This window comes from Coregonus lavaretus (genome assembly GCF_964263955.1).
Source record: "Coregonus lavaretus genome assembly, contig: HAP1_SCAFFOLD_2129, whole genome shotgun sequence".
NCBI lineage: Eukaryota > Metazoa > Chordata > Actinopteri > Salmoniformes > Salmonidae > Coregonus > Coregonus lavaretus.
Genome location: NW_028166110.1, coordinates 40060 through 64688, shown reverse-complemented (window position 1 = coordinate 64688; position 24629 = coordinate 40060). Strand labels below are relative to the sequence as shown.

Below are 24629 nucleotides of genomic sequence, written 5' to 3'. Positions count from 1 at the left end.
TAAAGATGGCCAGCTTTTATTTTATTACAAAATATAGCAGTTATTTGGGAGAGTAAGGAGAGCGTGTATACATTATTCTTACACAAAGACAATAAAGAGAAAGAATAGCCGGAGATAATATACAGCTTCAACACAAACATACGTAGGAAATAGCAACAGAATCCTCCATGTTGCTTTCATTGCAGCCTCTCATGATTCTAACCGTGGGCAATTGTGAATATTTGACTGTTAGTGTTAAAGTGGAGAAAGAACGGTGAATATAGCCTCGTCAACCAGACTGACATGAATATACTGTAACAAATCAATTCTGTTTTTCATCTTTCATTTCAAGGAGATGAAATGTTGAAACAATTATACAGTATTTATTTCTGGCTTGACTGAAATCAGAGAGGGAGCCTTTAATAATAAAAAATAAGTTCAATGATTAAATCAATAAAGAGGCAGGGCCAGAAGATTTGACCTTTAATAACTAGATATCTACAGTGATTAATCAACAAAGAGGCAGGGCCAGAATATTTGACCTTTAATAACTGGATATCTACAGTGATTAATCAATCAAGGAGGCAGGGCCAGAAGTCTTGACAGGCTCTCATAACAGAGTTCCATAATCAAAGTTATATGTGATTTTATTACTGATGCTCATTGGTCAGTCCTAGGATTCGTCCCAAATGACACCCTAATCCCTTTACAGTGCACTACTTCTGGTCACTAGTGCACTATATAGGGAATAGGGTGCCATTTGGGACGCAGCCTCAGTTATGACTGAGAATTAATATACACTATTAAAAGATACCTGGAATAACGTCTGTTCACTGCTGCCCACACATACTTTATAAAAGGAACAGTCAACCATCTTCATGCATCCCCGTACAGATACCTGTGAACCAGTCTTCTTTTTCAATAATGCTTTTCTGAGGCCAGACACGCATATTTATACACATCTTTCATTAACACATATTTTGCTATGCTGTGCCCTAATGAACACTAAAGTCCCAGTTCAATAGTGAGACAGCTGGACTGTCCTGGTGAGGGCACTAGAGGTGAGGGAAAACTGTCCCGAATGGCACCCTATTCCCTATACAGTACACTACTTTGGACCAGGACACATAAGGAATAGGGTGCCATTTGGGAGGCAGCCAACATGTTCATGTAGTGCACTAGGCCAGGTGCACTAGACTACTGCAGCTCTGAACAGTTTCTAACTCTCTTTCTTAAGTGGGGAAGGAAGGAAGGAAGGAAGTGGTTAGCTGTTATTATCAGACACTCTGTAGCCTGTTTGCTCTGACATGATTGCAGAACCTGACTGACAAACACTTGCAAAAGGATTTTCATTTTAGAGAACTATAGAAAAATCATGGGCAAATAGAATCAGAGAATTTGCATCCGAATCTCACAAAACGGATCTATCCTGATCTAACACGATCTATCCTGATCTAACACGATCTAACCTGATCTATCCTGATCTAACACGATCTAACCTGATCTATCCTGATCTATCCTGATCTATCCTGATCTAACACGATCTAACCTGATCTATCCTGATCTATCCTGATCTAACACGATCTAACCTGATATATCCTGATCTATCCTGATCTAACATGATCTAACCTGATCTATCCTGATCTATCCTGATCTATCACGATCTAACCTGATCTATCACGATCTAACCTGATCTAACACGATCTAACCTGATCTATCCTGATCTATCCTGATCTAACACGATCTAACCTGATCTATCCTGATCTAACACGATCTATCCTGATCTATCCTGATCTAACACGATCTAACACGATCTATCCTGATCTATCCTGATCTAACATGATCTAACCTGATCTAACCTGATCTATCACGATCTAACCTGATCTATCCTGATCTAACACGATCTAACCTGATCTATCCTGATCTATCCTGATCTAACACGATCTAACCTGATCTATCCTGATCTAACACGATCTATCCTGATCTATCCTGATCTAACACGATCTAACCTGATCTAACCTGATCTATCCTGATCTAACCTGATCTATCCTGATCTAACACGATCTATCCTGATCTATCCTGATCTAACACGATCTAACCTGATCTATCCTGATCCAACACGATCTATCCTGATCTAACACGATCTAACCTGATCTAACACGATCTAACCTGATCTATCCTGATCTGCAGGTGGAGAAAGAGAAACACACACACTTCTCTCCGCTCTAAACGTCCTGCTGTAATCAGTGTTTTATAATCACCACAGGTCCTATGCTTCCATCTGTCTGCTTTATGACCCTCCTAATGCTAGTTTACCAACAGCATCAGGCAGAGAGAGTGAAGGCTAAACAGCTCCTCCGGCCCATGTTATCCAGTACTATATCAAAGAGGTTGAGGCACAAACACCAACCGACAAATAGGTGACTTGTGTAACGTCACAGTAATGAATGTGTGTAACATGTCACTGATAACGTGAGGAAAATGTGTCAGTTAGAATCTGAAACAGAACTGGTGTTGATGTAACAATGAACTAAATAGATTATCTATCGTTCTGAGAGTCACGATGTTATAGCTAGCAGGCTCTAGTCACGATGTTATAGCTAGCAGGCTCTAGTCAAGACGTTATAGCTAGCAGGCTCTAGTCAAGACGTTATAGCTAGCAGGCTCTAGTCAAGACGTTATAGCTAGCAGGCTCTAGTCACGATGTTATAGCTAGCAGGCTCTAGTCACGATGTTATAGCTAGCAGGCTCTAGTCACGATGTTATAGCTAGCAGGCTCTAGTCACAATGTTATAGCTAGCAGGCTCTAGTCAAGACGTTATAGCTAGCAGGCTCTAGTCAAGACGTTATAGCTAGCAGGCTCTAGTTACGATGTTATAGCTAGCAGGCTCTAGTCAAGACGTTATAGCTAGCAGGCTCTAGTCAAGACGTTATAGCTAGCAGGCTCTAGTCAAGACGTTATAGCTAGCAGGCTCTAGTCACAATTCTCTAGCAGGCTCTAGCATGGACAAAGTCTCATCACAGCTGGTGGAGTGATACACACAACACAAGCCTTTTATTGTGACAGACAGGCAGCCAGGTCCCAATCACCGCAGTAACAGTAGCTCTCTGTTCCGGCCAGACCACTTGATTACACCAACACTGTTCCACATAACAGGCAGTGAGGAGCACAGACCAAGAGAGGAGCTAAATCACATAAAAAATGGCACAAATGATCAATTAAGAAAATCCCATATTATTATGACACATGTAAGGCGAGTGAATAGTCCTGGACAGAGGCTTAATAAAGTCATGACAGTGTTTTTTGTTGTTTATCAAATGTTATTTTCTTTTCTTAAGTGTGTCTCCTAAATTCATGAGTTTTCCCACTTGGACTGCTCTTCCATGTCAGTTCTCTCAGTGTACAGACAGACAGACAGACAGTGAGTTGCTGTAATGTGGTGTGTGTGGGAGAAGTTAGCGAGCTGTTCTGTATGTAACAGATGGTGTTTGTTTTCATCCAGAAGGAGCCGGTGTCCTACAGACTGTCTTTCCCTTTCTCCATGAAGCAAGATCCCAGTCCACGGATCCCAGTCCACGGATCCCAGTCCACGGATCCCAGTCCACGGATCCCAGTCCACGGATCCCAGTCCACAGACCCCAGTCCACAGACCCCAGTCCACAGACCCCAGTCCACGGATCCCAGTCCACGGATCCCAGTCCACAGATCCCAGTCCACAGATCCCAGTCCACAGATCCCAGTCCACAGACCCCAGTCCACAGATCCCAGTCCACATGTCTCTATGTCCAGATGTTTGTATTCTCACAGGAAGCACAGAGGGAGCAGTAGACGGTTGTTTTCTATTTAATTCAACATGTCGTCCACACTATCAGAAGAGGTGCTGTACTAGAACTCTCCTATCCAGACCACCCAGACTATACATAGAGTAGAGTTTGATCCACAGTATTAGTTTATTGTTGTATCAACACGTCATCCACACTACCAGAGGAGGTACTGCTGCTGCACTGTGATCCATACCCACCCAGTATAGACTGTACATCTCTGTCATAGTATGGGGCTTTATAGTAGTAGAGTTTCATCCACAGTAGTAATTCATTCATTCATTATCAACTCAACACGTCATCCATACCACCCTGTAAGCCATCCAGTCTATACGTCTCTGTTGTGATATGGGGCTTTATAGACTTGACTTTGTACTGTACTCATCCATATCCACCCAGTATAGAATCTATCCATCTGTATTCATCCATATCCACCCACTATAGAATCTATCCATCTGTATTCATCCATATCCACCCAGTATAGAATATATCCATCTGTAATCCATATCCACCCAGTATAGAATATATCCATCTGTACTCATCCATATCCACCCAGTATAGAATCTATCCATCTGTACTCATCCATATCCACCCACTATAGAATCTATCCATCTGTACTCATCCATATCCACCCAGTATAGAATATATCCATCTGTACTCATCCATATCCACCCAGTATAGAATCTATCCATCTGTATTCATCCATATCCACCCACTATAGAATCTATCCATCTGTATTCATCCATATCCACCCAGTATAGAATATATCCATCTGTACTCATCCATATCCACCCAGTATAGAATCTATCCATCTGTACTCATCCATATCCACCCAGTATAGAATATATCCATCTGTACTCATCCATATCCACCCAGTATAGAATCTATCCATCTGTACTCATCCATATCCACCCAGTATAGAATCTATCCATCTGTATTAATCCACACTTATCCGCTCCGTATATGGTTTGAGCTTGTACATCTCGTTTCATACACGGATCTCATCATCCTCGTCCTCCAAGAAGGAAGAAAACTTTCCCACCTCCTCCTCCTCCTCAGGTGGGGCGCTGAAAGTGGCGCTGTCCGTATCCCCCACGTGGAGCTGGCCGGCTGGTTTCTCCTGCACCATGTGGGCGGAGCCAGAGGTAGAGGCAGAGCTGGACACAGAGCAGGTATCCAATTGGTGCTGCAGGTGTTTAGGGCAGGGCTCTGGGGTGTAGGGTGCCCCCTCGTCCTCTCCCACCTCAGGTTCTACCGAGCTGGTTGGACTCACAGGTACAGGGACCTCCTCCTCCTGCAGCTGCAGTAGCTCAGCTTCCGGTTCCTCCTCTTCTCCCACCTCCACCTCCAACTCCTCTCCTTCCACCTCCACCCCGTCCTCTCCCTCCTCCTCCTCTCCTCCCACCTCCCTCCCCAGGAGTAGTGTAGGAGAGGCCCGTCCCTCACTGCTCTTCCCCTCCTCGTATCCCAGATCATCCTCCTCCTTCTCCATCACCCCCAGGATGTCCCCCAACATGGAGGGCCCCAGGTCGATGTGGAACGACATGACCGACACCGCATGCTTCATCCCCCCTCCGTAGTACCCGCGGCTGGGGCTGGGCAGGTCAGTAAGCTCCCCAAAGCTCCTCTCATCCAGCTCCAGAGAGCGGGCCCCAGCAGCGGCCCCGTTAGATGGCCTGGTACCTCCACCTCCATCCTGCTCATGTAGCTGTTTCAGTGGGCTGGACGAGACGCTCTTAGGCACCCTGTGTCCTCCATCAACATGGTCACCGTTTTCATCATTGAGGAAGGGGAGCGACATAGCGTTCTTCACGAAGGTGGGCGAGCCACCGGGTGGCGCTAGCGAGAAGTCTCTCTGGTCCACTCTGGTGACGGACTGGGAGCGCTTGCTGCTGCGGAAGGTTCTGGATAAAAGCCCCGGGCGGGGGGAGTGGGGATGGGCATCGGGTTCAGCATGGTGGGGAGCCTCCCCAGAGTGGGTGGAGAGGAAAGAGGTGTCCCCGAAGGCGTCCCCGCTGCGCCCCACGTGCATGGTGTGGCGGAAGTCCCCCAGGGGAGCGCTGATCATCTCCCGGGTCAGGTCCATACGGGAGCGGCGCTGTTTGGTCTGGGACGAACCAGATACCAGCTGCTTTAGGATGGGCATGGTGGCTGGTTGAGGTCACACACACCTCAGTAGCCCGGTAGTCCAGATCTCTCTCTTTGTAATTAATTAAAAGACAGAAGCGTCTTCAAGTCTTCAAGTTAGATACCAATCCAAGTCAGTCCATGTCACACTCATTGCAGTCCCCAGAAACAATAACCCTTGTCTTCAGTTCCAGGGTGGCTCAATCTGAAAAGAAAAAGGAGGGGAAACATTAGAGATGTGATCATGACAAAACCTGCCATGTCATCGTATCATTTCTCTGAAACAAGAGTGAATAACAACGTGTTTTAGATAAAAACAAGCTCAGATCTGACACCCCTCTATCATGGACCAGTGGTCCAGTCCAGTCTCCTGATGCATCCCAAACACCCCTCTATAAATGGACCAGTGGTCCAGTCTCCTGATACATCCCAAACACTCCTTTATAATGGACCAGTGGTACAGTCCAGTCTCCGGATGCACCCCAAACACCCCTCTATAATGGACCAGTGGTACAGTCCAGTCTCCTGCTGCACCCCCAGGTGCCAGAGAGAGGTCCCTCCGTGTCAGTCAGACGGACAGCAACACAAACAAAGAGCATTCAATCAGTAATACTGGTAGCCGTGCTGCAGAGGAACAGAACCCAGAGTCCTGGAGGATAGTTTAGGCTACTAACTCATTCATCTGTAGTTTAACCTTCATTTTACAGTGAAATAACAATGTAAACAACATTAAATATCCCAGATTGTACCTTTAAAAAACAGCAGTCAATATCCTATATTGTGCCTTTAACATTATTTATTGCAGTGAAATGACCATCGAACAAGAGCCGTAACTATCTCAGATTTTATGTTTAAAAGAACGTTTCAAAGCCATCACAAATGTAAACTCCCATTAAACCAATAACCGTCTAAGAATCTAAGAGCCTAAAACATCTGTCTAATTACAGGAAGCATAAGCATTCATGGTTCAACCCTGGAATGATAACTAATACTGCTCTGGCATCTAAATGTGACATGAAATGTGGTCCAAATGGCACCATATTCCCTACATAGTGCACTACTTTAGACCAGGGCCCATAGGGCTCTGCTCAAAAGTAGTGTACTATTATAGGGTAAATGGTGCAATTTGGCACACATCCATCGGTTTTTTAAAGTGCAGATTATACTGCCACCAAGCATTGCAATTTAGGTTCAAAACCCCAGACCACAGTCCTATATGAACACAGAGCGAAAGAGCCAAACTGTTAAACCCCAGACCAGTCCTATATGAACACAGAGAGAAAGAGCCAAACTGTTAAACCCCAGACCAGTCCTATATGAACACAGAGAGAAAGAGCCAAACTGTTAAACCCCAGACCAGTCCTATATGAACACAGAGAGAAAGAGCCAAACTGTTAAACCCCAGACCAGTCCTATATGAACACAGAGAGAAAGAGAAACTGTTAAACCCCAGACCAGTCCTATATGAACACAGAGAGAAAGAGCCAAACTGTTAAACCCCAGACCAGTCCTATATGAACACAGAGAGAAAGAGAAACTGTTGCCAGTGGCCTTCTAATACTACATAACGGTGGAAAAAGCCAAACGCTCCATTTTGACTTTGAAACTTTGAAAATGTCCTTGTCCTTGAAATCGTTTTAGACACAACAGTCGCATAATGTAATGTAAACTGTGAAAAATAGCCTCGACCAGAGGGGGAAAAACAAAAGATCTCTACTTTTACTTTAAAACATGAAACTGTCCTTGTAATCTTTTACACACTATAGTGGTGTAACCAGTGAGAAATAGCCTTGACCGGAGGGAACAGACAGGAACAGGCAAATATTGAGGCCATGCTGCTTTTAGTGAACAGACAGAACTAGGCCCTTCAGCTAGGGAAGGCAGATGATGCAGTAGGAGTGTGTGTGTGTGTGTGTGTGTGTGTGTGTGTGCGCGCTCAGAGCATTCCTCCAGGAGAGAGAGAGATGAGTCCTGACAGGCAGCTGACCTGACAACACACATTACTGCATTACTGTTCTGACCTTCAGTGTCCAGACCAGACTATTCTACTGCACTGACCTCACCCCTATAGTCACCCCTGGCTGCTGCTGCAGTCACCCCTGGCTGCTGCTGCAGTCACCCCAGGCTGCTGCTATAGTCACCCCAGGCTGCTGCTATAGTCACCCCAGGCTGCTGCTATAGTCACCCCAGGCTGCTGCTATAGTCACCCCAGGCTGCTATAGTTACCCCAGGCTGCTATAGTTACCTCGGGTGTTGAGCTGAAGGAGAGGAGCAGTGCAATAGAAAACAGGAAAGATAGTCACACATGAAAATTATGCCACATGCAATGCTAAAAACACACCCTAATAAGGGTCCTTAAAATCAATATTTGTACCACACACAGACCTACATAGTACACAAATTATTACACACTCAAATACTGCTTCAACCCATGTGCTTACCTGCTCCACTGCCAATCCCTGTGTTGATCTGGTCTGATCTGATGTGATCTGATCTGATCATGCTGCTACCTTGTCCTTTGTTTGCTCCACAGTCACACCACCAAACGCTTTACACCTCCCTCCTTCCAGATCTCTCCCCTCCTAGCTCTGCTCTCATAACATATTTATAAAGTCTCCGTTTTCAGTTTTAGTATGGGTGGCGGGGGGAAGCCACAGATTTCCACTGCGGCGGTTTCCTGGTAGCTGGTAGCAGGCAGCAGTGTGCAGCCCAGCAGAGCCTTCCACCTCGTTCTCCCTCTCTGAGGCTCCGCCCCTCTAACTGCCAGCCGAGGCACAGCCTCAATCCACTTCCTGTTTATAATGCCCTCACCTGCTGCTGTCTCCACGGCAACAACACTCCTGCTGCTTCTGTCTCCGTGATTACCAAACCACCAGACCAAGCGGACGACCCTACTTCCTGTCTGTGTGAATGTCTGAGGGCTGCAGAGGCATCAAGTGTGTGTGCACTGCAGAAGGCATCAGCCTTCACCAAAAAAGCCTTGCACGCATGCTAGCAACACCACGTCCTCTTCCTGATCCACACCCAATGTCCTCTTCCTGATCCACACCCAATGTCCTCTTCCTGATCCACACCCAATGTCCTCTTCCTGATCCACACCCAATGTCCTCTTCCTGATCCACACCCAATGTCCTCTTCCTGATCTACACCCGATGTCCTCTTCCTGATCTACACCCGATGTCCTCTTCCTGATCTACACCCGATGTCCTCTTTCTTACATGCGGTCCTCTGAGGAGGGAAAAGCCATATGTTGCCGGTCCCTGGTTTCGAAAAAGACTGAGAAACACTGCGCTATGATATTCACCACAAGTACTACATTTGAACAGATACACACTTCGCCTTGACTTGCTTTTCTTGGTACACACCGCATAGTATGTTAAAAATCCTGACTAATATAGTGAAAGCATATCTGTAGTTTCCTGATGTCAAAGAAAACCAGTATGACACCGACTGCACATATGTTGTCAGCCAAATAGCTTGATCTAATAACACCAATCCCATGTTATGGGAAGAACATCCATCTAGCTGTAGTGAGTAAATAAAAGTCTGTTTGTGTTTCTATGACATGTGTGATGTGTCTGCTGATAGGCCGGTCTAAAACACACAAACATATGGGGCTACAGCAGATACATACCCCAAAATGTTTGTTGTTACCCAGCATCCTCTACTGACATGTTTGTATGGAGAGAAAATGGAAGCAGGAATAAATCAAAGCATGCCAAACAAAGAGAGCTGTATATTTATGAGACACTGCTTCAGGGTGGCATGATATGAGGACAACAACCAGTACATGAAAGATGTAGTAGTCCAATGGAAAGCAACTAAGCAAGCCTTCCCTCCCTCTCTCTCTGCTCCCACTCTCCCTCTTTCTCTCGCTCTCTCTACTCCTCCCCTCCACTCTTAAGGCCTCAAGCACACGCTGCCTCAGTGGCACCCAACATGGGGACCCAGGTGTTAAGCTTTACTACAAGCTCTTCGCAGACTCAAGATTCGGAGTATTGCAATTTTCGTTTTTCATCACTAAAAGGGGCGGCTCCTTGTAATATGCTCCGGCATTCAACATATTTTTTTTTACTTCCTGAAAATTGAGACACGCCCTATCATTCCTTCCGCGGTGTGGGGACAGTGTTGTCGCTTGGTTCATTGATTTGATCTATAGGATATATAGGCTATTGATCAAAGTAGCCTATTTTGCATTGATAACCAAATATAATCTCAGCGACTGTTCAAACAGTAAACCAAAACAACAAGAATCCACCCTAAAAGGTATTTTGTTTAGAAGTAATAACTAGTCATTCCTAGACAAGTGCTTTTTTCTCTGTCACCAAAACATGATGACATTCTACTTTTAGTTGATATGGGAATTAATACACAGGCAGCATATCAAACTGGGATAATGTTTTAGGTTACACCAGAAAGTATACGAATATTTACCTGGCCATATTTTGTCATTATAAATCATTATTTCACATGGAGAAGTGGGAAGCTAAAAAGGCTAGCTAGCTTGCTATGTTTTTAGACAGGCTAAAGCCAGCTAGCTACAAATAGCAAGGGAAGGCGAATAATTCATAAGCAAATGTCAATCTATAATAAACTTTATAAACCACAACTTCCAAAGACCGAGACCACTTTACTTTCACTTCAAATGTGGGTACATTAACCACCAGACCCTGGTACATTAACCACCAGACCCTGGTACATTAACCACCAGACCCTGGTACATACCTCTGCTGCGCTTTCTCATGTAACACAGACACACACACACAGACGTCTCTAACAGTTTTATCACATGTGACTCAGAGGCCTGGTCTGTTGTAGCCAACAGTATCATATCCATGTGGCTGTGTGAATGTTACAGTGTGTGTGTGTGTGTGTGTTTGTGAGTGAGCATGAGAAGGCTGCTGGTGAGTGACCGTGGGAACTCTGGGGTCACTACTAGGGGATTGACTTTACAAACACTTTCACAACACACACACACAAACGCACTCTCTTTGACAAAATCCAACATCCATATCACGTCGTCCAGAACACAGCACAGATAAGGGAAACAGCTGGGGTCTCTGTCGGCACTTTAATGTACATTCATAGATTTAAATATTCTGTCTCCACTGTACTAAAGTATTCATAATCCCCTATGGGATTTAAATACTTTAATATCTCCTAGTGAAATATGGTTTGCAACATACAGACTATGATGAGAGAGAGAGAGACATGCAGGTTATGTTCAGAGAGAGAGAGAAAGATCGAAAAGGATGGGGGGGGGGGGGGTAGAGAGAGAGAGAGACACGCATTCCCACTAAACCACCCTTCCTCCCACACCCCAACACACTCAGCATGACCCTGACCTTTGACCCAGAAGTGAATTATGGGGCCTGAGCTAGGAGCATGTCAGAAAGATGAACCATGCATACTGATGAGCTGACATTCAACACACGCACACGGCGGACGTGCGGATGCATGGACGCGCACACATGGGGGGAGGGGTAACATATGGCCCAATCCACAAGACCTGGAAATAGGCAGGCTTGTTCTAAAAGTCCATTCTACACAGGCATTGGTTGTCCTAGACTGGGTTTCTTCAGAGATCTACCTCTTATCCCAGTCATTCCCCAGACTGTTGGGCTTTCTGTTGGACATACATAAGACCTGGGAATAAGAACAGACTAGAATAGCCTTCTTCAGACCTTTACAGTAGAGTCCTCTAGCTAGACTATTGATGACATTGGAACGTTCCCAGACTACTCCAGACATCATCAGTGGCCTGTGTTATATTACACCATTCAGAGATCTGCCACTAGTCCCGGTAATTCACCAGACCGTTGGTCTCTGCTAGATGTCGTTCTTTACTGCACCAAGTAACTCAGCAGGCTGCTGGGCTGTGCCAGACTCATATACATGTATCTAGAGAGGTTCTGAGAGCGCCACTTTCTCCTCCGTAGCCGAGTGACAAGGCTCTGTAGCCACTGCTAAGTGATCATCGATAACGCTTCCGCGTTGCGCGGTTTATTTCTGATCGTTTTCAAAAACCTAAGAAGACGTCCAGTGACAGCAGATATACAATTAGTTTACACCACAACTTGGATACATATTACCCCGAACACTAATCAATAAAAACCTCCTGAAATTCAATGCTCTGTTTTGCTTATTTACAGCGGGTCATTGTGACATCACCAAAATATCGAGAATAAAGGCGCTAACATGGCAACCGTTCTAAAAACCTGGCCAAACTCAATGTATGCCTCTGGGTTGTGCTATACAGCCAATGACCAGAGCTGAACATCCCATTTTAGAAAAGGAACAGCCCAAAGACATCAGAGAGAAACATCCCATTATCTCTCCATCAGACCGTCACAGACCAACAGGGTGGGACCATGCACACAGCACAATAATGACTTACAGTAGGGTCCGTCATTCAAATGGAGTATGTTGCACTGTCAAGAAATGCTCATTTGCAATGAATCATTGGTAGCCAAATAGATGTTCTATATTTAAAATCAAATGTATTTGTCACATGCGCCGAATACAACAGGTGTAGACCTTACAGTGAAATGCTTACTTACAAGCCCTTAACCAACAATGCAGTTTTAAGAAAGAATACCCCCCAAAAAATGACCAAAAAATACTACACTGCTCAAAAAAATAAAGGGAACACTTAAACAACACAATGTAACTCCAAGTCAATCACACTTCTGTGAAATCAAACTGTCCACTTAGGAAGCAACACTGATTGACAATAAATTTCACATGCTGTTGTGCAAATGGAATAGACAACAGGTGGAAATTATAGGCAATTAGCAAGACACCCCCAATAAAGAAGTGGTTCTGCAGGTGGTGACCACAGACCACTTCTCAGTTCCTATGCTTCCTGGCTGATGTTTTGGTCACTTTTGAATGCTGGCGGTGCTTTCACTCTAGTGGTAGCATGAGACGGAGTCTACAACCCACACAAGTGGCTCAGGTAGTGCAGCTCATCCAGGATGGCACATCAATGCGAGCTGTGGCAAGAAGGTTTGCTGTGTCTGTCAGCGTAGTGTCCAGAGCATGGAGGCGCTACCAGGAGACAGGCCAGTACATCAGGAGACGTGGAGGAGGCCGTAGGAGGGCAACAACCCAGCAGCAGGACCGCTACCTCCGCCTTTGTGCAAGGAGGAGCAGGAGGAGCACTGCCAGAGCCCTGCAAAATGACCTCCAGCAGGCCACAAATGTGCATGTGTCTGCTCAAACGGTCAGAAACAGAGGGTGGTATGAGGGCCCGACGTCCACAGGTGGGGGTTGTGCTTACAGCCCAACACTGTGCAGGACGTTTGGCATTTGCCAGAGAACACCAAGATTGGCAAATTCGCCACTGGTGCCTTGTGCTCTTCACAGATGAAAGCAGGTTCACACTGAGCACGTGACAGACGTGACAGAGTCTGGAGACGCCGTGGAGAACGTTCTGCTGCCTGCAACATCCTCCAGCATGACCGGTTTGGCGGTGGGTCAGTCGTGGTGTGGGGTGGCATTACTTTGGGGGGCCGCACAGCCCTCCATGTGCTCGCCAGAGGTAGCCTGACTGCCATTAGGTACCGAGATGAGATCCTCAGACCCCTTGTGAGACCATATGCTGGTGTGGTTGGCCCTGGGTTCCTCCTAATGCAAGACAATGCTAGACCTCATGTGGCTGGAGTGTGTCAGCAGTTCCTGCAAGAGGAAGGCATTGATGCTATGGACTGGCCCGCCCGTTCCCCAGACCTGAATCCAATTGAGCACATCTGGGACATCATGTCTCGCTCCATCCACCAACGCCACGTTGCACCACAGACTGTCCAGGAGTTGGCGGATGCTTTAGTCCAGGTCTGGGAGGAGATCCCTCAGGAGACCATCCGCCACCTCATCAGGAGCATGCCCAGGCATTGTAGGGAGGTCATACAGGCACGTGGAGGCCACACACACTACTGAGCCTCATTTTGACTTGTTTTAAGGACATTACATCAAAGTTGGATCAGCCTGTAGTGTGGTTTTCCACTTTAATTTTGAGGGTGACTCCAAATCCAGACCTCCATGGGTTGATAAATTTGATTTCCATTGATCATTTTTGTGTGATTTTGTTGTCAGCACATTCAACTATGTAAAGAAAAAAGTATTTATTAAGATTATTTAATTCATTCAGATCTAGGATGTGTGGTTTAAGTGTTCCCTATATTTTTTTGAGCAGTGTATATAAAATAATACGAAATAAAAGTAACAAATAATTAAAGAGCAGCAGTAAAAATAAAAATAGCATGGCTATATACAGGGGGTACCGGTACCGAGTCAATGTGAGGGGGCACCGGTTAGAGGTAATTGAGGTAATATGTACATGTAGGTAGAGTTATTAAAGTGACTATGCATAGATAATAAACAGAGAGTAGCAGCAGCGTAAAAGAGGGGGTGGGGTGGGGGTGGGGGGGCAATGCAAATAGTCCAGGTAGCCATGATTAGCTGTTCAGGAGTCTTATGGCTTGGGGGTAGAAGCTGTTAAGAAGCCTCTTGGACCTAGACTTGGTGCTCCGGTACCGCTTGCCGTGCGGTAGCAGAGAGAACAGTCTATGACTAGGGTGGCTGGAGTCTGACAATTTTTTGTAGTCTGTCTGGGATAAATTATGTAATGATGTACAAAACAGGCCTTTGATGGCTAGACAGATGTCCTGAGCATATAGAGTCAGGCTAAATATGGACCACAGTGTGAGCTAGTTACTCCGCTGTCTCTCCTCACACCTCGACCCACACAGAGGTGAGTGTTGTGAACCCTGAAGTGTGTGAGCCAACCCTGCAGTGTGTGAACCAACCCTGTGGTGTGAATGAAAGCCGTAGTGTTAAACCATACAGTGCTGCTACACCAATCACCTCCCACCATCAGCGCTCACCTGACATGTGTGTGTGTGAGAGTGGAGGAGGTGACGAGGGATGGAGTGGAGGAGGTGAAGAGGGATGGAGTGGAGGAGGTGAAGAGAGATGGAGTGGAGGAGGTGAAGAGGGATGGAGTGGAGGAGGTGAAGAGGGATGGAGTGGAGGAGGTGAAGAGGGATGGGGTCAGTGGAGGAGGAGAAGAGGGATGGAGTGGAGGAGGTGAAGAGAGATGGGGTCAGTGGAGGAGGAGAAGAGGGATGGGGTCAGGGGAGGAGGAGAGAAGAGGGATGGGGTCAGGGGAGGAGGAGAGAAGAGGGATGGGGTCAGGGGAGGAGGAGAGAAGAGGGATGGGGTCAGGGGAGGAGGAGAGAAGAGGGATGGGGTCAGGGGAGGAGGAGAGAAGAGGGATGGGGTCAGGGGAGGAGGAGAGAAGAGGGATGGGGTCAGGGGAGGAGGAGAGAAGAGGGATGGGGTCAGGGGAGGAGGAGAAGAGAGGGATGGGGTCAGTGGAGGAGGAGAAGAGGGATGGGGTCAGGGGAGGAGGAGAGAAGAGGGATGGGGTCAGGGGAGGAGGAGAGAGGGATGGGGTCAGGGGGAGGAGGAGAGAGGGATGGGGTCAGGGGAGGAGGAGAGAGGGATGGGGTCAGGGGAGGAGGAGAGAGGGATGGGGTCAGGGGGAGGAGGAGAGAGGGATGGGGTCAGGGGAGGAGGAGAGAGGGATGGGGTCAGGGGAGGAGGAGAGAGGGATGGGGTCAGGGGAGGAGGAGAGAGGGATGGGGTCAGGGGAGGAGGAGAGGGATGGGGTCAGGGGAGGAGGAGAGAGGGATGGGGTCAGGGGAGGAGGAGAGAAGAGGGATGGGGTCAGGGGAGGAGGAGAGAAGGATGGGGTCAGGGGAGGAGGAGAGAGGGATGGGGTCAGGGGAGGAGGAGAGAAGGATGGGGTCAGGGGAGGAGGAGAGAAGAGGGATGGGGTCAGGGGAGGAGGAGAGAAGAAGGATGGGGTCAGGGGAGGAGGAGAGAAGAGAGGGATGGGGTCAGGGGAGGAGGAGAGAAGAGAGGGATGGGGTCAGGGGAGGAGGAGAGAGGGATGGGGTCAGGGGAGGAGGAGAGAGGGATGGGGTCAGGGGAGGAGGAGAGAGGGATGGGGTCAGGGGAGGAGGAGAGAGGGATGGGGTCAGGGGAGGAGGAGAGAGGGATGGGGTCAGGGGAGGAGGAGAGAGGGATGGGGTCAGGGGAGGAGGAGAGAGGGATGGGGTCAGGGGAGGAGGAGAGAGGGATGGGGTCAGGGGAGGAGGAGAGAGGGATGGGGTCAGGGGGAGGAGATGGAAGAGCCACGTATGTATCTGACACACAGGCATAACGATTTACTATTTCCCAACTGCCACCAGATTGACGCCAACACATTTACAACCAAGACATATTGATATAGTAGGATAAATAAGCGTGTTTAAAAAATACAAAAAAAAATGATATTTCATGCTGAAACCCTCATATTAAATACCACTGATATTCACTAAGTTGATGGTTTATTTTTAGGATCATGTTTTACAGCTTTGTCATTCTATTATTATTTTAAAAAATCTTATATCTTTCATTATTTTATATATTGTATATAAATTTTATTTTATTTATATATGTCCACACAGAGGGCCAGAGATGATTACAGACACCTGTGTTAATCTGAAGTATCCAAAAGGGCCACTAGATGTCTTGTGAAAAATTACATAAAATCCTTGAACGTTACCACAATTCTGGCAGTTTACTGGTAAACTTCGACATTTTCCAGTAATATACCCTCCCTTTGCAACCCTTGCACAGAGTGAGGAAATGGTACTGAGCGTGGCATCTAGAAGTAAACAGGCAGAGGCCTTCAGAGGGGGTACCTCCCTCCATGGCTTTGAGAACACACCCTAAAGAGAGTGGGCACAGTAAAGGGTGAAGGAGATTAGGAATATTAAAATGAATTCTAATTCTCAGCAATCTATATCATACACTTGGAGGTAAGATATTGTGGTGGTTAAGTTAAGTTTTCCTCCTTAAAACGACTGTGTTCCTCAGTTCCTAAACCACAAGGCCTTCCAGTTCACCAGCTGGACGAAGGACTTGACCTCATTGGTTGGACTAATTGGTGAACATCTGAGGAACACATCCATGGCTGTGGAACTGTGTTCTGCATTGCACTGCACAGCGCTAAAGGAATGGTCCTAATTAACTAGAGAGAGATAAGTTCGCTGACATCAGTTAGCTCAACATGGCAATTACTGCTGACACACACTGTGGCGGTACAGGGGAGTGTGCGTGTGTGTGATGAGTGCATAAAGGTCCGAGCCCACAGGAAGGGCAGGGGGAGTAGGAGCTTCCGATCTCAACAGAAATGAACTCTGACACACACCAATCCATACTGTAACCAAATAAACACACTAATCTAAACCAACCAGCAGCAACAAGGTTTTAATGACGTGGTCCTGTACTTCTAAACTCTACTGTGTGTGTGCATGCCTGTCTGTATGCTTCCTGACCTTTCAATGGTACCTTTAGATGCATCAGAATGTTGACACTCATCTGTTCTGAGAGAGCAGAGGACTGTATTGTTACGAGAGAGAGTAGAGGACTGTATAATTCTGAGAGAGTAGAGGACTGTATAATTCTGAGAGAGTTGAGGACTGTCTAATTCTGAGAGAGTAGAGGACTGTATAATTATACCACTTCAGAACTTTGTCAGATCCCATCATGTAGCTCAGGTCCCCTGTAGCTCAGTTGGTAGAGCATGGCGCTTGCAACGCCAGGGTTGTGGGTTCGTTTCCCATGGGGGGCCAGTATGAAAATGTATGCACTCACTAACTGTAAGTCGCTCTGGATAAGAGCGTCTGCTAAATGAAAAAAAAAAAAAATGAAAAAAACACGTACACTTCTTTCCACTGAGGAACATGGGGACAGGTTTTTACTTCAGATTAACTTATGGATACCATTTGTATGTCTCTGCATGCAGTTTGAAAGAAGTTGCTAACTTGCGTTAGAGCAATGACTGGTCTATGGTAACTGCTTGCATGCTAGTAGGTACCATAGACTTCCAGTCATTGCGCTAACGCTAGTTAGCATTGGCTCGCAAAATGACCTCTTAAAAAAGGTGCAATATGCAGAAATCGCTCTGCCATTTCCTGGTTGCAAAAATTCTAATAGTTAGTCTAATTTCAGTTCGTGACAAAACAAGCGTATAGTGTAGAGCAGCGTTTCCCAAACTGGGTCCTGGGGACCCCAAGGGGTGCACGGTTTGGGTTTTGCCCTAACACTATACAGCTGATTCAAATAACCAACTCATCATCAAACTTTGATTATTTGAATCAGCTGTGTAGTGCTAGGGCAAAAACCAAAACATGCACCCCTTGGGGTCCCCAGGACCGAGTTTGGGAAACGCTGGTGTAGAGAATCATTGTAGCATCTAAACCACTGTAAAATATATTATCCCTAGCCAAAAGCATTGTATTTTCAGCTGTTTGAAGCTGGTGTACAAAACGCAAAAAACTTAAGAACAGGAAGAATAGAAATAGCGTACATAGAACAGATTTACCGCCTCTTAGACTTGCTTTCAATGAGAATGACAGATTTATAATGCACATTTCTATGAGAATTTGGTCAGGTCGTCGAAAACGTTGCACATTGCAGCTTTAACTCATACTGGATTCGGAGACATAAAAATGGTATCCATGACTTCATCTAACTCTTCATTGCCAAAATCCTGAAGTATCCCTTTAACACGTACCCTTACCCCAACCATAAACCTTACCTTATCTGTTAACGTAACCATTTTAAAATTCAACTTCAATGGGGTGACGTCAGAGTTGGACGTCCCTATGACCCTGTATAGCAGGGGGTTGGTGAATAAACATTTCCTCTGGCCTGTGAACACAAACTCTACTATCACACTAGTACGCTCTCGCTCTCTCACACACACACACAACAGTATTATGTTGGATCAGGCCTGAAACAAAAGGGCCCCAGGAACAAACACAGTATTCACACAGTGACATTTGAGACTCACCAAACCCCCTTGGAATGTAGATGTTGGGGCAACATCACAGGGGTTATATAAAGTTTGCTGTGCAACAGTGAACCAATGAATCAGAGCTCAAAGGTTGGCTCCTGTGCACAATTCATGGACCTAGTTAGTTGGTTAGAGACCTTTGGAACTGTGTGCCATGAGCAAGACAGGACTATTTGGTCAGATTATGTCCCAAACAGCACCATATTCCCTGCCAGGGTCTAAAGCAGTGCATTATGGGGGATAGGGTACCAGTTGGGATAAAGCCTGTCAGAACAGTTTTTCACAGTTGCCCCAGTAAACAGCATCCACGGTCGCTGAAAGACCTACTTCTAATAGTGTTGAACTTGCAACGCAACATCAGTCAACCAAACTACAGGGTACAACCCTTCACCACATACTCAGTATCATTCAGCTAACTATTGCTGTCCGCAGAGACATTCCAAGGAGAAAATAACAGTTTATGTTGGAATTTCCTGGAATGTCAACCCCCCATACACACATGTGCATGCACACACACACACTCTAAGACAGAGTTCAGTTTAAAGCAGGATGCATGGCCTTACCCCCCCCCCCCCAACACAGTACATGGTGAAAGACATGGCCTTACACCCCCCCCCCCCCACAACACAGTACATGGTGAAAGACATGGCCTTACCCCCCCCCCCCCAACACAGTACATGGTGAAAGACATGGCCTTACCCCCCCCCAACACAGTACATGGTGAAAGACATGGCCTTACCCCCCCCGCCCCCCACAACACAGTACATGGTGAAAGACATGGCCTTACCCCCCCCCCCCCCCAACACAGTACATGGTGAAAGGCATGGCCTTACCCCCCCCCCCACAACACAGTACATGGTGAAAGACATGGCCTTACCCCCCCCCCCCACAACACAGTACATGGTGAAAGACATGGCCTTACCCCCCCCCCCCCCCCAACACAGTACATGGTGAAAGACATGGCCTTACCCCCCCCCCAACACAGTACATGGTGAAAGACATGGCCTTACCCCCCCCCCCCAACACAGTACATGGTATAAGACATGGCCTTACACCCCCCCCAACACAGTACATGGTGAAAGACATGGCCTTACCCCCCCCCCCCCAACACAACACAGTACATGGTGAAAGACATGGCCTTACCCCCCCCCCCCCAACACAGTACATGGTGAAAGACATGGCCTTACCCCCCCCCCCCACAACACAGTACATGGTGAAAGACATGGCCTTACCCCCCCCCCCCCAACACAGTACATGGTGAAAGACATGGCCTTACCCCCCCCCCCAACACAACACAGTACATGGTGAAAGACATGGCCTTACCCCCCCCCCCCCCCCCCAACACAGTACATGGTGAAAGACATGGCCTTACCCCCCCCCCCCCAACACAACACAGTACATGGTGAAAGACATGGCCTTACCCCCCCCCCCCACAACACAGTACATGGTGAAAGACATGGCCTTACCCCCCCCCCCCAACACAGTACATGGTGAAAGACATGGCCTTACCCCCCCCCCCCAACACAACACAGTACATGGTGAAAGACATGGCCTTACCCCCCCCCCCCCCCCAACACAGTACATGGTGAAAGACATGGCCTTACCCCCCCCCCCCCCAACACAGTACATGGTGAAAGACATGGCCTTACCCCCCCCCCCCAACACAACACAGTACATGGTGAAAGACATGGCATTACCCCCCCCCCCCCCCAACACAGTACATGGTGAAAGACATGGCCTTACCCCCCCCCCCCCAACACAACACAGTACATGGTGAAAGACATGGCCTTACCCCCCCCCCACAACACAGTACATGGTGAAAGACATGGCCTTACCCCCCCCCCCCACAACACAGTACATGGTGAAAGACATGGCCTTACCCCCCCCCCCCCCAACACAGTACATGGTGAAAGACATGGCCTTACCCCCCCCCCCCAACACAGTACATGGTGAAAGGCAGAACTCACCGGTTTACAGCTATCACACAGGAACACAGACTAATACAAATGAAAAGATCCATTCATTTAATATGACAATTGAAACATTTGATTTATCCGCCAATATTCTTGATTTAACCAAACGGAAGAAACCTGAGTGAAACTGGGGGTAGGCTACTACCTAAATTTGTCCAATGAGAAACAATTGGTTTCATTTTCCGTTGCACATTTTTTAAAAATGTTTTGCCCTAATAACCACAACCCCATGGTCCATTATGACAGGAGGACCAGAGCAGAGGCCTTCATCCCAAATGGCACCCTATTCTCTATATACGTCCCTATGGGCCCTGGTCAAAAGTAGTGCATTTTGGGACACAAACAGTAGAGGACTTCCAGCCAATGAGCTGATCTGATGCCATGACACTGACACATATGTGATTGCCAAGTCAACAGTCTTCTCTGGCTGGGAGGGTAATGGTTTGGGAGAATGGCACGCACATGGACCAGTGTACCAGCGCGTACGTACATACGCACGCGCACACACACACACACACACGACGAGAGGCTAAACAGTAGGTGAACTGTCTGCTACAAAGTGTGTGTGTGCACAGTTCTGGACTTAACAGGGTCAGTTTGTCCATTCTGTCACAAGCAGTTCCACTTTATCTAATGTCTGTTGGTTAATGATCAATGTGAGTTAGCAAAAACGCATTTTTCTCCCATTCTCAAACGCATGTTCTTTAAAAAAAAAAAAAAAAAAAGTGCTCTGGTGCAACCAATTAGTAGGTAGGCTATCGGAGATGACGTTGTTTGTGAACAGGGTATGATGGAGTCCAACAGAAATGATATCGCCTGAGTCACAGTCATCGTAGACTTTGGTCATTTACATTTACATTTTAGTCATTTAGCAGACACTCTTACCCAGAGCGACTTACAGTTAGTGCATACATTATTTTATCGAACCCACAACCATGGCGTATCATGCTCCTGTAGTCTAGACAACCTCTACAGGAGCTACAGCCCCCACTGCCTTCAATACAACCGATGCTGTTCATTTTGCCTTCACCTCTACAGGAGCTACAGCCCCCACTGCCTTCAATACAACCGATGCTGTTCATTTTGCCTTCAGAAAAACATTGAGTCGCACCATATTTCCTTTAGCTACACAACTTCTAAATTAATTTCAGTCCAATATAAAGTCGCTATAAGTCCACTGAAAGGAGCATTCAAACAGAAAACCTAAAACACTGTCTTATTCTATTGATTTCAAGACACACAGCAAATTATCAAGAACCCAGCTACAGAAAAGGCAACAAAGTAACACGATACTATTTCTACTGGCTACGGTCATTTCTGCAACATTGTTGCATTCAATAAACAGCCACCCGGCAGCGCCCAAAACCTTTGCGTGTTGCAACGGTCTGTTCTTTGTAATGTGAGGAATAGGCTACACTCGATAGAAAAGGGGGTAAGTAGGCCAATTAAGCTGTTAAAAAGAGAGTCATGAAATGACCCTAGTTCAGCCTAGTTTCAATACCGCAGAGGATCACTGACGAGGGAACAATAAGTAGCCTGGTTGATGATAACAAAAGCGGCTCCCCTCCCAATATTCACCCCCCCGTGGTCCCCCCTATCTGCGCTTCTGTCTGTCTGTTTGTAAGCTGCATGCACTATGATCAAGAAGGAATAAAAGATCCACAATGAAGTTTAAAAAATGAAACTAATTTAAAACTCATGCATAGGCCACGCAGAACTCACCGTGAAATGCGTCCCATTCACAAAGCGTTGATCGGCGTGACAGTTTCAGCGGGTCCCCAGGTTCAAGACAAGGGCGCGTTCATCACACAACAACGTTGGCTTGTCTTGTGGTAGGCTAGGATCCGCTCCACAAAGGGACCAGGCAAAATGTAGAGGATATAGATCCTATCGACTCTTCCAAAGTCTATTGTTTTTCTTTTGAAAAAATAAATAAAATAAGATAGTGAAGTCCATTTACAGAGTAAAATAGCAGCTGTGATGTCTTTGCATCCTCTGTGGTTCTGTCAGGGGTTGCTGTACACCGGTGCAACGTTAATCGCGTTCTCACTCCCTTCGTGTCTCTGACCACGCCCCTCCCACATGTCGTCTTAAAGCGATAGAGGGGGTATTCTAGAATTTAGGCTATTCTCACTTTACTGAGACCGACAAAACGCTCTGGGTGGGCCGCCCTAGTGTTTTCAAAACGGAGATGGCCAATGAATGATTGTCACATTCAAATGCAAGTGTGTGTGTTTGCCTGTGTGTGTACCAAAGGGTACCAAATCTCACATGTTTTACGGCCAAGGGAGGGGATAGGTAGGCCTATAGTCACATGAGGCAAGATGATTTCCAATAGGTGCAGGATTTATAGAACAAAGGGACAGGTATATTTGTCTTACCCCTATGAGTTGTTGAGGTGGGTTGAAAGTATGCTCGGGAAAATGCAGTCTATCAACATAGTGAGTAGCAGATTCATTATGATAGGGTGTATCTCTGTCACCCAGAGGGACCGAGCATTGCGTTTGGTTCGACTCGGGGCGGGAGAGGTAACATGTTATAGCCTATGGAAAGGGCTCATCTCAAGGGGGTGATAACAGCCTTTAAGTAGAGGATGAACAGCTTAAGAGGAAGGTTCCTGGTGTGTGTGAGCCGGACGGCTTAAGGCGTCAGCATGCTTCAGTTCGGCTGGCGCCTAGCCTAACGCGGCTAGCCGAACCGAACGAGTGTGCTCTCTTAAAAGACCTTCGCTTGAAAAATGAGAAAAAAGCGGCAATAGTGCTGTTTTTCCGTTTTGAGACGCCGTAGCCAGTGTACACTTCCTCCAAATAGTAAGAATTAATCTAAGATAACTCAAGAAATATGTCATTAATTTTGACGATCTTAGTCGCGCAATTTTACATCTAACTAAGATGTTTGGTGCAGTATTTCTCAATGAAAAAATGTGCATGAAAACAAGTCGTTTCTCTTTGAATGACAACAAAGACTTTATTAAAGAATCCCTACTGTTGACCAATCACCGACGAAGGGGCGTAGACTTCGGCTCTGAATTTCAGCTTGCCTCCAGAAAAAATGTTTTGTGCCCGAACAGCCGAAAAAAGTCGAAGACAAACAAAAACGTCAAAAAATGTCATCATAATATACAGTATACACAAACTCTTCCGAACTGTTTCGACTGGGAAGCATGTGGACGCCTTTAGCCAAAATCGTTTTTTTAAAACCAAGAAACCAACTATTTGGGATCTCTCTCTCATCTGAAGGCCTATGACTTGACTTTGTTTGAGTTTCAAAGTGGGGGACATCAGAACTTTATTACCAAAAAGCGACTTTTTCAAATCCTCCTACAGAGTCTCATGCAAGAGAGAACGGGGGGAGTGATCAATCACGGCGCTATCCATGGTGCTGAATCAAATCAAATCAAATTGTATTGGCCACATGCGCCGAATACAACAGGTGCAGACATTACAGTGAAATGCTTCCTTACAGCCCTTAACCAACAGTGCATTTATTTTTAATAAAAAAGTAAAATAAAACAACAACAAAAAAGTGTTGAGAAAAAAGAGCAGAAGTAAAATAAAATAACAGTAGGGAGGCTATATATACAGGGGGGTACTGGTGCAGAGTCAATGTGCGGGGGCACCGGCTAGTTGAGGTAGTTGAAGTAATATGTACATGTGGGTAGATTTAAAGTGACTATGCATAAATAATTAACAGAGTAGCAGCAGCGTAAAAAGATGGGGTGGGGGGGGCAGTGCAAATAGTCCGGGTAGCCATGATTAGCTGTTCAGGAGTCTTATGGCTTGGGGGTAGAAGCTGTTGAGAAGTCTTTTGGACCTAGA

The 24629-nt window shown here is 46.5% G+C and overlaps 1 protein-coding gene across 3 annotated transcripts; it reads right to left on the bottom strand.

The window, feature by feature from the left end:
- Window positions 1–22845, bottom strand: LOC311114403 (cdc42 effector protein 4-like). 3 transcript variants are annotated; one of them, XR_014611100.1, is made up of 3 exons: window positions 22534–22845; window positions 522–6133; window positions 1–460 (listed from the first exon to the last, which is right to left on the bottom strand). XR_014611100.1 is itself a non-coding variant. In XM_084189661.1 (2 exons), the coding sequence occupies exon 2, from the start codon at window positions 5945–5947 to the stop codon at window positions 4790–4792; it is 1158 nt and encodes a 385-aa protein (XP_084045787.1). In that variant the 5' UTR covers window positions 5948–6133; window positions 22534–22845; the 3' UTR covers window positions 1–4789. The 3 variants fall into 3 exon arrangements, 2 of the variants coding, with proteins under 2 accessions (XP_084045787.1, XP_084045788.1); XM_084189661.1 differs by having other exon boundaries at window positions 1–6133; XM_084189662.1 differs by lacking the exon at window positions 22534–22845 and adding an exon at window positions 8370–9341 and having other exon boundaries at window positions 1–6133.
- Window positions 22846–24629: the final 1784 nt, after the last annotated feature.